Genomic DNA, 16,869 nt, shown 5'->3' with positions numbered 1-16,869 from the left:
TTTTAATCCTTCACCGTTACATACTATAATAACATTACAAACGTGCTCTTGGAAACAATTTTATTTAATATTCTAAATTTTGGGGCTATGATTTCATTTAAATCTGTATCGTAGTTATTAAATAAAGTCTCAAATTTTTAATATTAAATAATTTTTTTAGAATTATTTAATTTATCCATAAACTTTTTGTTATAGCCTTTTGATATTTTTCGAAATCGTATTTTTTTACTATTATATTGCACTCAATCGTTTAGAGATAAGTACAACAATCAAACTGCCTTGTAAAAATCTCCTGATTTAAAAATACATCTCTTTCAGAAACCATCAACTCAGTTCTCAGTCCCTTATAATTTATTTCATTAGGAACATTTTGTATGGTAGTATATTATTATAATTATAATTGACATAGTTAAAGAAGTTAAACTGTGGCCTATTACATTTAAGTGAAACCTGCAGACTTAAAACTATTAATTAATAAATTATGCTATCGTTCGTGTCTTAACTAGAAACCGAAATAAGATTAAAACTAGTAGATTATTCTTTTGTCAATCTGGTAACGTTTTGTATCAAAGAAACAAACTGTGACGAGCTATTCTGTACATAAAACCATTATTCACATTAAAAATTAAAAACTTTCGTAATATTTGGTTATTCATTGGTATATATAATGTTGTTCAACTTAAGAGAATAATAATTTGTGGAAAGTACTGAAGTATTCGCTAAACTTATGTAGAAGTGTTACCACCATTGCCACAACTATACAACTGCCTTAACCATTACTGCAGGGTTGGCAACTGTCCAACTGTAAAATCAGAGTTGTGCATTCCTAACACATTCCTACTTCCTTAGCAATTAACGTTTATTGTTGGTGGGAAAATTTGATCAAAATCCCCTTACTTAAATTTTAATTACTTTTTCACAATACATGCTAGCGACAAAATAAATAGTAAATTGGATTATTAGCATGTAAAAACCACAAATAAGCGGTGGATTCAATAACTGGCTGTAGTGAAATACCCTAGCATTTTTACTGATGATAACAATGCTAAAAACTGGTTCAATTTTACGCCCTTATTTTCATTGGAGCGTTATAATATGTGTCTCATTTAAAATCTATAATTCATGCATGTCCACAAATTTTTAAGTTTTTTGACATATTTCAAGTGTTTTATATTCAAAAGAAAAAGTAGGCTACAAAATATAAGTTTTTTATGAGTAACCTATAAAATCATTGGAAGTGAATTAAATTTTGTTTTACTAGTTTTTGAAAAAATATGTCTTACACTTTATTTTTAAGGAAAAATGATTTCGTTACACACGCACGCACGCACGCGCGCGCACACACACACTCAATATCAGTCATACGAGTATAATTTAATTCCTTTTGTTCTGACTTCTTCAGTTAAAGTTCCGGCAGAGCAAGCACTGTTTGTTCATTAATCTTTCTTAAAATAAATAAGGATAATGCAGGGAATAAACATTTATATATTCATTTCCTAAAATCATTTATACAAAAGCGTGTCATAGACTAAAGTTGTTCCAAAACCCATTAAGAGCATAATTAAACCTCAGTATGACGTGATCTCGAAGACCTCCAAGGAATAACCATTTCCTTTATGTCAGTGAATGTCGTGTTTCTGTTTACTCCTGCTATTAAGGAAGATGTAATTTCCTCTCAGCAGGTCACCAGCTTTACAAAGTCATAATCTCTTTCTTCGTTGTTAATTTGCTCAATAAACATTATTTATAAATTTGAAACATTGCTAAACTATGTGCGTTTTTAAGGATAGCCTTAATCGTTTACTACAACGCGTTATTATTATAATCATTTATCAACGTCTCAAACATATGTTGTTAGTGTAAAAACCGATTGTGTTCTATTTTTAGTTATTAAGGATTACCTGCAATGTACAATTGATGTAGTTCCTAAAATAACTAAAACGAAAAACCATCCATAATACATTTCTCACTGTTACACTGATCAATTTTATACTAACCACTGTTACATTTATCACTGTTAACCTAGTCACTGTTACGCCATCGAGAAGCTTCACCGTTACCTTGTCGTGTTCATCGAATATAAATGTATAGTGAGGCAAGTACAGTTCCAGCAGAGAAGCCTTTTGTAGATTTAGTAGCAATTAACAGTTTCAGCTTGTGTGATTGGATACGAAAAGGTGGGTTATTAGGAAAACAGTAAACACAAATATGAAGAATTTTTCAAATCAGAATGGTTAAAGTGTGTCATTGATTTTTGAAGGTTTCAAAAGGTAAATTAAAGTAATAGTATTGCAAGAAACCTATGTTTTATGAACAGAACTCTGAACCCTTACAATTATTAACTCGAGAACCTCTTGTATATAACACATTAATAAATTATACGTTACTCCTTTAAAAGTTAGTAAGACATTTCTTCAAATTTTAGGTCAAGTTCACAAATACCGCTTCACATAAGCGAATAAATATTTATTTGATTTGTTGACAGTTATCTTATTCCTTTAGAATTCAACATTAGTCTATTTAAAAACATCTCCATTTATAGATTACTGAACCAAATTTATGAAATAAACAAAAGAGACATCAGTAATATAACCAAAAGAGCCAAAAATGTGCTCGAACTCCTCCATTGTCTCCAATACCTACTCCCATGAGCCAGCGTTGATAGCAAAGTAAACCGGTATAACCTGCTGCAAGATAACCACCTCCAAGTCAAGATGTTTTATTTGATTGGGTCTATCAATGATACACCTATCTTGTGTTCTGTTGTACTTATCTAGATATCTCTTAATGCTCTGCAGCATTCTGAGGCACGGGACGAAGTGGTTACTAAATCATGGAAGAAAGATTTACAATATTTCACACAATTTCAAAATCTATTACTTGATTTACCATGCAGCTTTCTATTGTAAAAGACTTATTTTTTAATCTCTCCTGTTAGACATCTCTTGGCTCAACCTTTCCCACCATAGTTGTTATATGTAAGACTTGGTTGCTCTACCGCCCCTTGGCATCGTGTCTAAAACAGCGATGTGCACTCAATTGTACAGCCTTGTCCAATGCAATAATAAAAACACCCCTTCATCTATATTACATTGGATAGCTTCTGAGTAAACTTTGCAGAGCTCTTATCTAGTTTGGGTGTCTCTGATGTTGAAAAGATGTAAGACATTTGTATTACACGTCTTCATCACCGATTTGTATTTTAATATCTTCGGATTGACATTAGTTCTGTGACGATGCCATACTTCAAACGCTGCACTGGACAGATGGTGAAGTAGAGCTACATTCAACATTCATATTGAAGTAACTATACGCGTTTTTAGTTATTAAATCAAATTCCTATTAAATCAAACATATTTTATGTTACTTCTTTGTCAATCATAACATATTAGATATTCGTTACAGTATTGTGTAATTACATATTGTATACGTTAGCCGTATTATTTATATAGCAAGTAAAGATATCTGGAGAACAAAGAAGAGAAAACCCCACCAGATATTACGTATACTTGGAAACAACATAATATATAAAAATAACTACTTTGGAAACAGATTATAAAAATTACGTGCCAAATGTGTCACAGTTAGAATCAAATCAAAGTGAAGGACGTTAAAAAGTATCCGATTTGACTTTCATCCAAATACTGATTCATAAAGTTGGCGAAGTCATATGACATATTCACGTCTGCTCAGAAATTTAAGTTTTTCAGACAAGTGAAAGACACGATCCTGTCTGGAGAACACTAGATTCCATTCAGACCATGATATATGTATTATAAGAAAACAACCAATTTGTTAAGAAAAAATATTAAAACCTATAATTTTCTTAAGTTACATTTGTTAAAATCATTACTTCAGCAACAAATAAAAAACATGTCAATTCCTGAATGTATGACTCATGAGCATACAGTATAAATTTGACAATTTTTATCCTCAGCAGTTTTTTTTCTTTTTTTAAAAAAAGTCTAAATTTTCTACCTTGAATGCATATAATTTTATTTTAACAAAAACATAAATATATACTGATATTAGAACGTAGGAAAGTATACACAATGGGATATTATGATAGGTATAATGCATTGTTAATCTGTTCTTCCAATCTGAGGCACAGTGCGACATGAACAGGTTACAAATTTACGTTTTGTACATGTTAGGTAAATCAACTTGTGTATCGCAAACATCCATCTAAAACGATTTGGTACAAGGAAGTTGCTCGTCTCAGAAGAACAAACTGTGTAACGATATGAATGTCCTTAATCAAGGTTGGGTTGTTGCCTTATGGCTTCCGGTGTTTTTTTAACTAACGGAAGTTCCTCTCGTGAAACAGCTTTTTCAGGACATTTATTTATAAATATACTAGAATAAATCGTGGAATAATAATTGTTACATTCCATTACAACTGTATTACCTTTTGCCACATTTTACCAATTCAATAGGATAGTGTGCACGATCTATTTATATTATACTAAAACCTTAAGTTCATTAAATATCATAATCATAATATGACAATCTGTATGATAATATAATATGATAATCATAACATTATTTGTGTAATGTTATATATTTGTAGGAGTACCTAATAAAAGAATATATCGTATAAAATTAAACTAAGTGATTTTTAAAATGATTAAAGGATATATTTGTTTACCAAGCGAAATAAGGGCTAAGAAGACCTCTCTAACAGTTAACCTGGGAATCAAAGGATACATTTATTATATGATTTTCTCGTTGCCATCATGGTTACCCATAAGTCCAAAGTATAAACTCTTTATTTCATTCATTAATTGAGTAATCATTCTAAATTATGTTTATTTTAATGACATATCATGGGAGTTTATATTTAAAACTTCACCTCAATCTAGTGATAAAAATTTGTTTAATTTAAGCATTGTATTTTTTTCAAAGATACTGTCAGTTTTGTCAGAAGTTAGGTTAGCCACGGCCTGCAATTACCACAGCCAGCATTATAATATTGTATGTACCTTTATTAAGCACAACCTGAAACTTTCCACAATTATTAAGCACTAAAAAAGATAATTTTCCGTTACGTTCCGTCGAGACCTTCGATACTGCAATGCTTCGAATGTTTATCTACTATGTATACATCCCAGGAATTGGAGAAGATCAAGTTAGTAAAAACTATTAACCCTGCAACACTCGCGCAAAAAAAATTTCAGTAGTACTCGCGTGGGGTCAATATGACCCCATCTTGGTTTTGTTTTGTTTTTATTATATCTATGACTATTTTTGGACTTAATCTATTCTTTTACTAATTCTGTGTTGTTTTATAGAAAATAAATGATATTTTTGGAAAATAAAACCAGTTAAATTGTAAATAATATAATTGAACATAGAAAAGTTATAAGCTACTAAACATAGAATAAGTGTAGGCTATACGTATCGGTAATAAACGTATAAGAGTGACAAAAGATCAGTTATTCCACACAATTATTACACACAGTCATCGCAAACAACTTTCATGTGCTCCTTGCAAACATATTTGTAGCACTCTTCACAGATAAATGTTGTTTTCCTGTCTTGAAGTCGAGGGCAGAAATTGCATCTCCCTCTCGCGGGGGGTCTCTCTCTTGGGGCTACTACTTCTTCTTCAGGCAGAAACTTCTTAATACTTGATCGAAGTTCTCTAGGAAGACTCAGAATCTGTACTCTTATTTGCATGAATGGCCTTACAAGACTTAGGCCAATTTCTTCCAAAAATTTTCTTCTGATTATTCTCCTCTCAAAGTTGTGGTTTGATGAGTGAATTACCTGAGCATTTATGCCTACAGTATTCAACAAACAGAAGAAGATCACTAAAGGCCATCTACGAGTTTTCCTTGATACAGAATATAAACTGCACATTTGATCATTTGTGTCCACCCCCCCCCTTTGTTGAATTATAAAATGTAATAATCTCAGGCTTTCTTTGTTCACCTGTCGTTTCATCGATTGTTGGTGCATCATGCATTGATGACAGTAATATTACATTTTTGTTTAACTTTGGAGTGTAGCTTACCATAGTGATTTTGTTATCATCAAAGCCAAACAAACATGAGTGTATTGGCTTTTTTGCTACAAACTCTGGAGGTATTTCACCCTTGTTTTTCCTGAGGGTTCCAACTAATGTTATTTTTTTAGCCAATAGTTCATTAGCTAACGGAACACTAGTGTACCAATTATCTGTAGTTAGGTTTCTTCCTGAATTTTCTATTGGCTTTATCATTCTCATAGTAACATCTTTTGCTGCATTTAAAACCTTAAATGGGCCCTCATGCTGTTTAGCGGCATACATTTCCAAGTTGAATGTATATGACATTCTTGCATCAACCATCGCAAATAGTTTGATGCCATACTTGGCCGGCTTGTTGGGGATGTATTGCCGAAATTGGCATCTGCCTCTAAATGCCTCAAGTTTCTCGTCCAGAGTCACCAAATGACCAAGTGAATAGTACTTTTGGAAATTTTCAACTAAGTCAGTAAAGATTTCTCTGATAGGTGCAAGGTTATCAACTTTTATTCTTTGATCTCTGGTTGCGATGCTATCAAAACGTATAGCAGTCAACAAAAATTCAAACCTCGGGAGACTCATTACACAGCAAAATAATTCAAAGCCCAACCCATTTCTTGCCCATAAATCTTTCAAGTTGACGTGTGAGCTTTTCTTCATACCAGCTAAATATAAAAGACCAATTACAGCTTTTATTTCAGCTAAGTTAGTACTTTTTGCAACACGTTCCCTATTATAACCACCTCTCAGTTGATCAATTTTTTCATTTGTATAATCAACAATTTTGCCTAGAATTTCATCAGTGAAATAAAGCTCAAAGGCCTGTATAGGTGTAAGAGCATTTTTACCTGCTGGTTTCACTCCTGGTGCGTGCATTGCAGGTATAACGTTCCGATCCAAAACTCGAACATTTTGACGTGGCGGTTTGTTCATCCACAATGTTAGTTGATTCTTGCCAATATAAAAGCGTAAATCTTCATCCATTCCATCATCTCCATTTACTTCTAGTTCATCAGCACTTTGTTCACTTTCACTATCTTCGTTATTTATTTCCACATTATCTTCTTCAGAATCGCTCCCACCAAATTCTTCCTCAGATTCTGATTCATTGAAAATGTCATTTACAAATCTTTCAAACACCTCCCCGGTGGCCATATTGCCAAAAGAAACACTAACAATAACACCAGTTATCTGTAGGATAGCATAAATGATGCTTAATCACACAAAAAAAGACACAACTTGTGAAAAAAATTAGTTACACTAATACTCGCGTGGAGTAAATCTGACCCCAATCTCAAAAGTGAGGTTATGGCTGTCAAACGCTAAATAACAAACACGTGTGGCATTGTCGGCCTTCAACTAGGCTAGGAACCCAACAGCTACTGAAAACAACAAGGAATGGGTGCCAACTGCTGAGGAGTTATGAACGAAAATGCCCGCGTGGGGTCACATTTACCCCACGCGAGTGTTGCAGGGTTAATTCAGTAACCTGTCCATTTAAAGTTCGTAAAAGATTAATTTTTTTATTAATTTATTCGTAGAGCGTAGTTTGACACTGTATAAAACAATTTTCTTTGGTTAATGGAGACTAAAAAGGGATGAAACTAAAGATTATCCACTACTTGTTCATTCATGTCATGTGTTAAGGCATATACCTGTGTATAACTCCTTTTATAAATGTATAGATCTAAAGTATTATATTCGTTAGAAAGGCTAAAAAGCCAATCTACCAAGTAACCGTTTAAAATTTTATTCATCACTAAAAAGTATTTTAATATGTTTTTATCACTAAATTTGTATTATTACTATGCTCTAGATGGAAGTATAATTCGTTCCTTTCTGTTGTGATAGTGATTCTAACAGGAATATTTAGGGTCATTTAAAAAACGCGAAGTAAACAAATTATTTAAATACTCATGTAAACATTTCCGTACACAGGCGTGTGTATTATAAGAGGAAAAGGACGCAATAAAAGTGTTCTCGGAGTTTTTACTTCCCTCGACTGTCGTGCACATTCCACACCCGTGGGAATGTTGAAATATTTCCGCTGTGTGCGTTTTATTTGTGTTGAGATTTTTCTACCGTAAAAAATTATTGGTGTTTCTCTTTTTAAAAACCCTTTTCGGCTCATTTGGATAAAGGTAGATTTCACATGTGGCCGTCGTGTCAAAAAAACAAACTGAAGATGCATTATTAGTTTAGGTTTTTAGTTTGTAACATTTGAAACATTTAGAAACTCAATAATATTGAAACCATAGATGACAAAATCGTTATAAGCTTGTACATTTGTTTTTAAAAACGTGGACTTAATATAAGTAAAAATTAATGCAAATTATGTTTATAAACATATTCACTTATACCGCTTCAGTTGCATATTTCTAAATCTTTGAACGGCCAACATCTTGAAACCGTAAGAGCATGAATAAATGTTTTAATTTTGAATTACTTGATAGTTTTATGAAAAATGTTATGTTGCGAAATAACTAGACTCAACATTTTGTTCGAATGCCCACATCTTGAAACGCTTTATTTGTTAAGACTGGATAATGAACTTAACCAAAGTATGTGTAAATACTGCCCTGTACCATATTTAATCGAAATAGAGTTCGAGTAGTTATCGTTTTCCCAATTATTCCCGCAATTTTGCATACTACTTAAATTATTGTAAGCCTGCCGTCTTAAAATCTTACGAAATACCAAAAAAATATGTAGGAAAAGACCTAAGAAACATAAACGTAACGTGACCTGAGAACTCTGAAAACATTTTCGTTTTCAACACAACGTATAATATCTTATATAACTATTCCTTTTGAAAATGTTAAAACGGCAGCGATCATTAAACCTCAAGAGATAACATAAATGTTAAAAAAAACAAGTGTAAATGCGGAAAATATTTATAAAAATATAGAATAAGGCTTATATAGGTAATTAGTTAAGTAAATATTCTGCAACGAATGGGAATTGACACCATCTTGAAATTTGTTGTTGGTGTTTAAATGGCAAAATAACTCAATCCAAGATACTGGCTAATATTGGCTTAATATTGCATTATTAATAGAGATGTTAAAAATGACGTCATCGTGTTCTCAAGCTCGTGTTATATTGCATACGCCAAAACATGCATAAATACATCTCGTAATTACTTATAAAGATTAATTCAAAAAGAACGCCGGTATTATTATATAAAATTAAGAGATTTATTTTAACATAAAACTAAAAATAAATACGTCAATATGTTCATATAACATTCCGATTTCACGTATGAAAAATAATGTAATTCATGTGGCCTTCTCTACTGAACTGTTGCGCAACAACTCTATGAATGAAATTGAATGAAATGAAACATACGCACGACGTTTCCACTCTAATTTCGCCGACAACTCCCCGAATTTCCTCCTTTAATCCACTGATGTTATGCATGTGGCCTTCTCTACTGAACTGTTGCGCAACAACTCTATGAATGAAATTCATTACGACCGCACAACGTTTCCACTTCCATTTTGCCGACAACTCGCCGAATTTCCTCCTTCAATCCACTGATGTTATGCACGAAGTTGATGTTTAGAAAGTTGATGATTAAAAAGTTTATCGGCAACACCAATGACTTCACATAACCTAAAAAATTAAAGTCACAAGGTGTCAAGTCACACGATCTTGGTAGCTATTGATGGACGAATTCCGAGAAATTAATTGACCCCAGAAACAGCAGTTCTGCTTATTAACAAACTCACTTAAGTGGAAGTTTTTTTTGTTGTGATTTTGTTTGCGAAGCTGTCATCCTCCTGATGTTTTCTCAATACTTAGTCAACTGAGTGCCTTCTCTTCTGATGATCTGCCAGATAATCAGATAATATAAAATTCAGTTTATGCAACATTTTAAAGTGGCAATATTAAGATGAGTAACGAGGAATTCTCCGTAAATAGGAACATCTTAAATTCAATTTTTGAGAACGTATTGATGTCGCTAGGGTAACAGCCACACTGTACCAACCAACACAATGTTCTGCTCAGTGTGGCTGGAACGACCACGTCCAGAACTTTTAAGGTCGAATGGTAAACCCATCTCAAGAAAATGTTTCATGAGTCTGCGAACTGACGACACATTCGGTGCTTCATTACGCCCTACATTAACACAAAAGTCACCTGACACTAGCTGCGTATCTCTCTCGACTCTGTTTTGACGATAAACACACGTTGCGCACAGTTAAACTTATTCATGATTGGACACAGAATGCAAGAACTAGAGCATGTCAGCTGCATCAACAATCGGAATGTTCTCGGAAATAATAAAGAAGTAAAACATTGTTGATAACCGATAAAAGAGATTTTATCAGCCGTTTCAAAGCCGGCACTCTTATTTTGAATCACCCTATATATTCCGTATATTGTATATAACTATGTATCTATATAATTTTCTTATTTTACGGTTTTGAATTGTTGGGTAATGATCGGAGAAATGCATCAAATTTCATGAAAATTCCGCCACTTGTTTGATAAAATACTAAATGTCACTAGACAAGGAAATACCTTTGAAGTAGAAGAATATGGAAATATGATTAGGTTTTGTCAGTAATTCTATTCAACCACAGTAATGACTTAGTGGTTCAGAACGCAAGTATTTGTATTATTAGAAATAATTAATAACTCTTAATAAATAATTAGTATACTAGCAAAATAGTACAAACCAAATTATTCACATTTTAAAAATGCCTTCAAAGCTTCAATATTAAAAAGCATAAACTCGGATGGTATTTATTTACAATACCGTGACCATGAAAAATGGACTTTTTTTCATAGGTTGGGCATTTATAGCCAAGTATTATTATCACAGGTGCATATAAACTGGGGGGAAAGTATATTATTGTATTATATTGATGCCTTTCGGGCATTATTGCGTTAAAAATGGAAAATAACCGACAAAATTTTGTCGAACAACACTTGGAGGGTTAAGGATCAGGGGCATCACGTGATCTGGGATTCGACTTTTGCAAGCTCGAGTTAATTTTTTTTCTAAAAGAGCAAGCAGTGCGCAGCACTGCGCAGCGGGCAGGCATCGTTGACAGAATTAACGTACTTGTCAGCATCATTTCAGTAAAATTGCCAGAGATACTGTCAAAAACAGAGTTTTCAAAAAATCGTAACTCCTTTGATTTTCGTTGCCTACGAATTTTTTCTTCACTATTGTTTTCAGGAAAAATTGTAGTTTTCAGGGGAAAAAAATGAACATACCTTTCCATGGTCACGTTATTGTAAATTGATACCACTCGGATATTTCGACTTAACGTATATTTTTAATTGAATCTTTATGGAATTAAAATCTAAAAAGTATAGTAAATATTTATTACATATTACCAAAAAATGCAAATAAAATTCCTAGAACATCAACTAAAAATATTAGTCATAATTATTTTGTGAATAACACGTGGAAATTTAATTCAGAATTAACATACTGGTCAAATATATTGCTCATGTCAATACAAAAAGGTATGAGTATTAAAATCAAACTAATTCGTCATGCTACTCAATTTCGGTTGTCCCTGAATCTTTAAATAATAAATTCAGTTTATCAAGAAAGAATACTCCTGACTCACAGTATTTACCTAGAACTGATTGTTCTTCCAACCCCATGCCTAAGGTTTATAAAATTTAAAAGTACTAATATTTTGAGAAAAATAACAGATAAATAAATATCATTATAGTGTAGAACTATTTTAGATCTGACCTTTAAGGTACAGGTTATATGTTCGGCCCACTGGACATTTCGGCTACTGAAAACTACTAAAAATGTACTAGAAATGTTATGTTATAACAGAGAGCTACCAGTTTAGTTTTCCGGCATTAGAGCCTCCGATGTATGTCTTAAAATAAGTAACCAAAAACTTTATGTAAACATGGATCAAGGATAAATTCCAGGAACAGCATGAAACAAAAGTACTATCACAGGACTGACATTAAACCCATACAATGAAAGAGTATCAAACATATGAAACATATAAAATGTAATTTTGTTTTCAAAACTTATTCTTCTTAGTTTGGAACACTTAAAACCAATCATTAGATATGTAAATAAATGTTATATCGGCGTAATATAGACGTACACAAATCCTTATAATGGCGCCTTAGTCTCTTTACATAGCTTTCTGACAGTGATATAACCATTATTTATGTTTCTGGCGACCAGTTTTAAGTGTATAAAGCAAAGTGTAATTTAATTTGAAAAAAACAGTAGTTTCATATTTTTAAACTTTTTGATAACTTCCCGTTTTGACCTACACTTTTACGGTCGCTAGCAATCGAATTCTTTCTTTGAAAAAATTCCTTTATCGACTTCAAGAAAAACCAGTTTGAGTGTTTATACAATGCTAATTGGTTCTTTACTTCTAGACTACAACATGGTAGAAATCAGTATCTATGAATGACGGCACCTCTTGTTAACTGAGAGAACTATTTATTTCAAGTTCATGTGTCAGTGTAACAATTCAAGTCTTTGGAGTAACCATTGCGCATTCAGCTCTTGGAAATGTTTTTAAAAGGTTTTTACGGTGGAAAACACAATATTTATTCATGTTCAAAGGCACACTCGAAAGGATGGAATAAATCTGGCAAAACATTGCTCAAAGCGGTCCAGCAAAGAGTGTGCGATAAGGGAGATTTACCGCCTAATCGTGTTTGTCCCGACAAATCTAAGCAGCGGCTATACAGGTTTTGCCATTTGTCATTATGCTTCGTTTTATCAAAGATTTATTTGAGAGCTAATTAATTGTCATGCACGATCATCGCGATAAAAACTCAAGATTTGATAAGATAATATTTTTGTCTATTCTTAACTGCATGTTCTTTAAAACGATGTCGTATTAAGGGGACCCGGACAGTCCTATTACGCTAATGTTAAATTGTGTATTTTGTGGATCACTTTCTTCAAAATCCATTAGAGATAACCAAATGAAATTTTTACCACACATTCTTTGACATTATTAGTACACTTTAACACAGGGATTTAAAAAAATACACATTTGTTTTAAAAATTTAATTTTTTTTATATGCTGCTAATTTTTTACTTAAAATTTCACATATAATATTTTATAAAATATTAACTAACGTGCTAATTAACAAATGCTCGTGTTAAAGTGTTCAAATAATAGCCTAGAATATGTGGTAAAAATTTCAGTCTGATATCTCAAATGGTTTTTGAAAAAAGTGTTCCACAATGTAAAAAAATGCAACTTTCGGGAATCGCGATTTAAAGTAATGCGTACCATTTCAATGTTGTAAAAAAACAGATTTTACTTACAAATTGTGTTTAAAACAGGCCAGCCCCATAACTTGGTTGTCTGTGTCTTCTTCCTTGTCCTCCAGCTTCCTTTTAGATTGCCTCTTGGTCTGCCTTGCCCTTTTCTATAATTCAGCAAAAGCGCGCATTGAATTTCGAAGCCTCTCGGTGTCTAGTAATTTCATTGTAGAAACAGTGTTTTTGCCAATTGAAATGCCCAATTTCTGTAGGACCTTACATTTAGTAATCTGTCCGATATTAAAAGTTGAAACGGCTTCATAAACTCCAAAATGTAAGGTCTTTATACCCACAAATCCAGTTTTTGGGAGGCGAGCCCATATCACACTATTTACACTTTCGTTAGGGTTTTAGGTCTTTTTGTGTAAACAATTTTTCAAGAGATCAGGATCTGACAGGCTCCTAAACAAACACTGGCCTAATAAACTCCATAATAACTGAGGGGATATTATTTTTATGTTTGTATGTCTCACCAGTTACAAGAGATCGGTGATACTTGCACCAACTTTCAGCGCCTTTTGGGCAAAGACCATGTTGAGGATTTTCATCACTGGATGACTTGTGATGAAATAAAGCCAATATTCCTTGCTTCATCTCTTCAACTGTATTGCTCCTCCTTATGGTTTGGCCATAATAGGCCTGGAGCTGGTCTATAGCACTTGATGAAAGGCGGTTTTTACTATTCAGTGGTTTACCATCAGCAAGTTTTATGGAATTATTATAGGACTTTTAGTTTGCGTAGCCTAGTACCCATCCGCTTTTGTATGTGTCCAATACACTCTAATTTGTCTATTAGGACATCTGCTCCATAAGGCATCATCTCTTTTACTGATAAAGTAATGAGTACTACAACAAATAAGTTGCGTTGCTCAGCTATGAGGTGTTGTTTCCTTGCCATATTTACGTAAACACACTTTCGAATTTATTTTTTTATGAGTGCTAATAAAATTTAAAATATGAAGTGTTGTATATCAAAATGTTCACAAGAAAATTGTCTACAAAAATAAATAAAAAAGTGAAAACGTAATTTTTACCAAATTTTTACTGTCCGGGTCCCAAAACATATTTAAAATTAAAATTATATTTAAAACAAGATGTTATTTTATCCATTATAGTTCTCATTGACGCATAATGTTTTTATTAATTAAAATACAAGAAATGTATTATTTCATTAGTTTTTTTTTAATTTACCCCTTCTTAGCTAGAGAAATCGTATTTTAAACCATTAAACTGTAATCAATCAATTGTTTAATACTATAGCATGGTTCCAGATATAAAGTAAGCTTTTCTTTAAGGTTGAATCGAACAGTTTATCGGGACTATCGTGTAACCAATAAATTTCGGTTACCATTTAGTATATTGTGCTGAAACTGTGCAATATCATGAAGGGACATATTAGCAAAGTTACCTCAAAGGGTTAAAAAGTAAGGAAGTCGACCCCAAGGCAGAATCAAAACTACGATGACTGTGAATAAAAGAGCTGTTAAATTTAAATGAGTATAAAATACAACCTAATGCTGAATTAAAGAGGTTTATAATTTCAATCCTAAAGGATTGAAAAAATTGCTGCAAAAATTGGATGAGCGTATTTATTTATTTATTTTTATTAATATATTTATTAATTTATAACGCAAGTTTGATTTATATACTGGCCTCACCAAGTACTTAGTGCTTATCGGTGAGGACTATTGTTCTAAAACAAGTAACGTCAATTAATATAGTTAATAATTATATCATAAAGGGCAAGAATCAAGTTTAAGCGACTGACAAGTGTCTGTTTTTGACCACAGACAACGTGATTCTTAATAAATAACTTTATAGAGGTGACGTACAAGTAAATATGATTAAGTATTACGTACATCACAGATACAAACTCAGGTTCACGTTTTAACAACTGATAGGTATGTTTGGTCTTGACTACAGGAAATGTACTTCTCATAACGAATAGTTGTGTTGCTATCTAATATTTGAGTTAGACTTTTTATAGTAACCAAGTGAGTTCAATCCAATGGGAAAATATAATTTAATAACAAACTTTTATTGAGGTGGATTCTTTTTTAAGGCTCTATTACATGAGAAAGTCATAATAGCTGAAACGCAGATCCAAGATTGTGAACATTTTCATAAATGTCTACAAAGCGGATGTCAGATTTGAGACGGCCGCTCTTGCCTATATATCAGTTTTCCCTTGTAAAATAACCTAAATAGGTAATTTTGCGTATTCTTCATTTTTACATTAGTGTGACACATTCTGAAATATATTCTTAAACAATGCCTGTTCAATATTTGTATTGTATTTGTTTTAGTACTGCATTTTGTTGTTAAGGATTACTTTATCAATAGATCTAAGACATTGCTCACTAACTTTTATATTTACACATTTATCCACGGCTTCACTCGCAATTTCCTTTCGAATAAAAAGTCCGTATTCTGATCTTCTGATCCATAATCGAATAGTTGGACTTTTACTTTGGAAAGCGGTGATTTGGGGCTCTGAATTATAAAAATGCAACAACTTTAATAACTAGTCTACCATCAAAATACTAAATTAAACATCTCTACTTTCTACGTATTTAATTGAATAGCCCAAATTATTTCCCTGCTTAGCTCCAATACTTGAACCAATTAAACAGAAGTAGAGGATTCCGAAGTCTAAGTTCGTAGCTTTCTTAGGACAATCTCTTATGAGTTAATACGATATTTTTAAGTAGGCATGAGCCCAATTATGTATGAAACGGAAGTAGGGATATACCAGGTACAGTTTTTTCAGTCTAATTCAATTTAATTCAAAAAAAGACTTTATAAAATAATGAACTAAGTCTATACACATCCTTTCAATTTCAGTCAGTTCTACATATATGCGTGGGTGATGAACACAACATTTATTATCTTTATGTCAGTTATAAATAAGTTTCACATCCTGAAAATACCTATTTATAAATCACAAGACAAACTTTTGAAAACTGAATTAAATTAATGGAATTATATATTATTCAATGAATTAACGAAAAGTAAATGTGTGTGATAGTTGCAAACTACATCCAAATATAATATAATACAAAAAGCAATAAAATAAACGTGAGCTTCTAATACACACACTATTTAGTTGTATGGTTATAAATCAGAAGATTAGCGTATTTTTAGTGGATGATGTGTGGATAAACCTATGAGAGCAAACCCACAAACACACAAAGAACTTTACAAACTTTCCTGAATTACTAATAATATTTCCGATTTAATTCTCTAAATGTAAATTTGCCTACTTCACAGGCTTCTCGGCTTGCTGTGTTTGTTTGTACCTTCGCTAATCGTCTTTCAAAAGTATGCATGTTTATAAACCTATTAACTTTTCAAAAGAATTAGTTAAAATATGTGTTGAAATTGTACTATATAACAGCCATATATATTATTTATACTGCTTGTTACGACTTAGACTATTTATTTATTTATTTGGTTTGTAAATGTTAAACTGTATTGTTTACCAATGCAATAATTATTACGTACTATTGTTATTACTGAATTATTTATTATTAATTATTTATTAAATAGTTATTTATTGTTTGTAGCCACTTGG

General features: G+C 32.2%; 1 protein-coding gene across 1 annotated transcript in view; it reads right to left on the bottom strand.

Annotated features, from left to right (window-relative positions):
• Window positions 1-14,193, bottom strand: part of LOC124366676 (piggyBac transposable element-derived protein 4-like) — a 28,345-nt gene extending 14,152 nt beyond the window's left edge. The window contains exons 1-3 of the mRNA XM_046823277.1: window positions 14,046-14,193; window positions 9,999-10,129; window positions 6,017-7,198 (exon numbers count right to left, since the gene is read on the bottom strand). Of these exons, the coding sequence (XP_046679233.1) occupies window positions 6,017-7,198; window positions 9,999-10,129; window positions 14,046-14,193 (1,461 nt within the window). The remainder of the gene's footprint in view (window positions 1-6,016; window positions 7,199-9,998; window positions 10,130-14,045) is intronic.
• Between the last annotated feature and the right edge of the window lie 2,676 nt (window positions 14,194-16,869).

The sequence above is a fragment of the Homalodisca vitripennis genome, chromosome 7 (genome assembly GCF_021130785.1).
Source record: "Homalodisca vitripennis isolate AUS2020 chromosome 7, UT_GWSS_2.1, whole genome shotgun sequence".
NCBI classification, from domain to species: Eukaryota; Metazoa; Arthropoda; class Insecta; order Hemiptera; family Cicadellidae; genus Homalodisca; species Homalodisca vitripennis.
The sequence above is the reverse complement of the archived record's forward strand: the minus strand, read 5'-3'. Positions and strand labels throughout refer to the sequence as shown.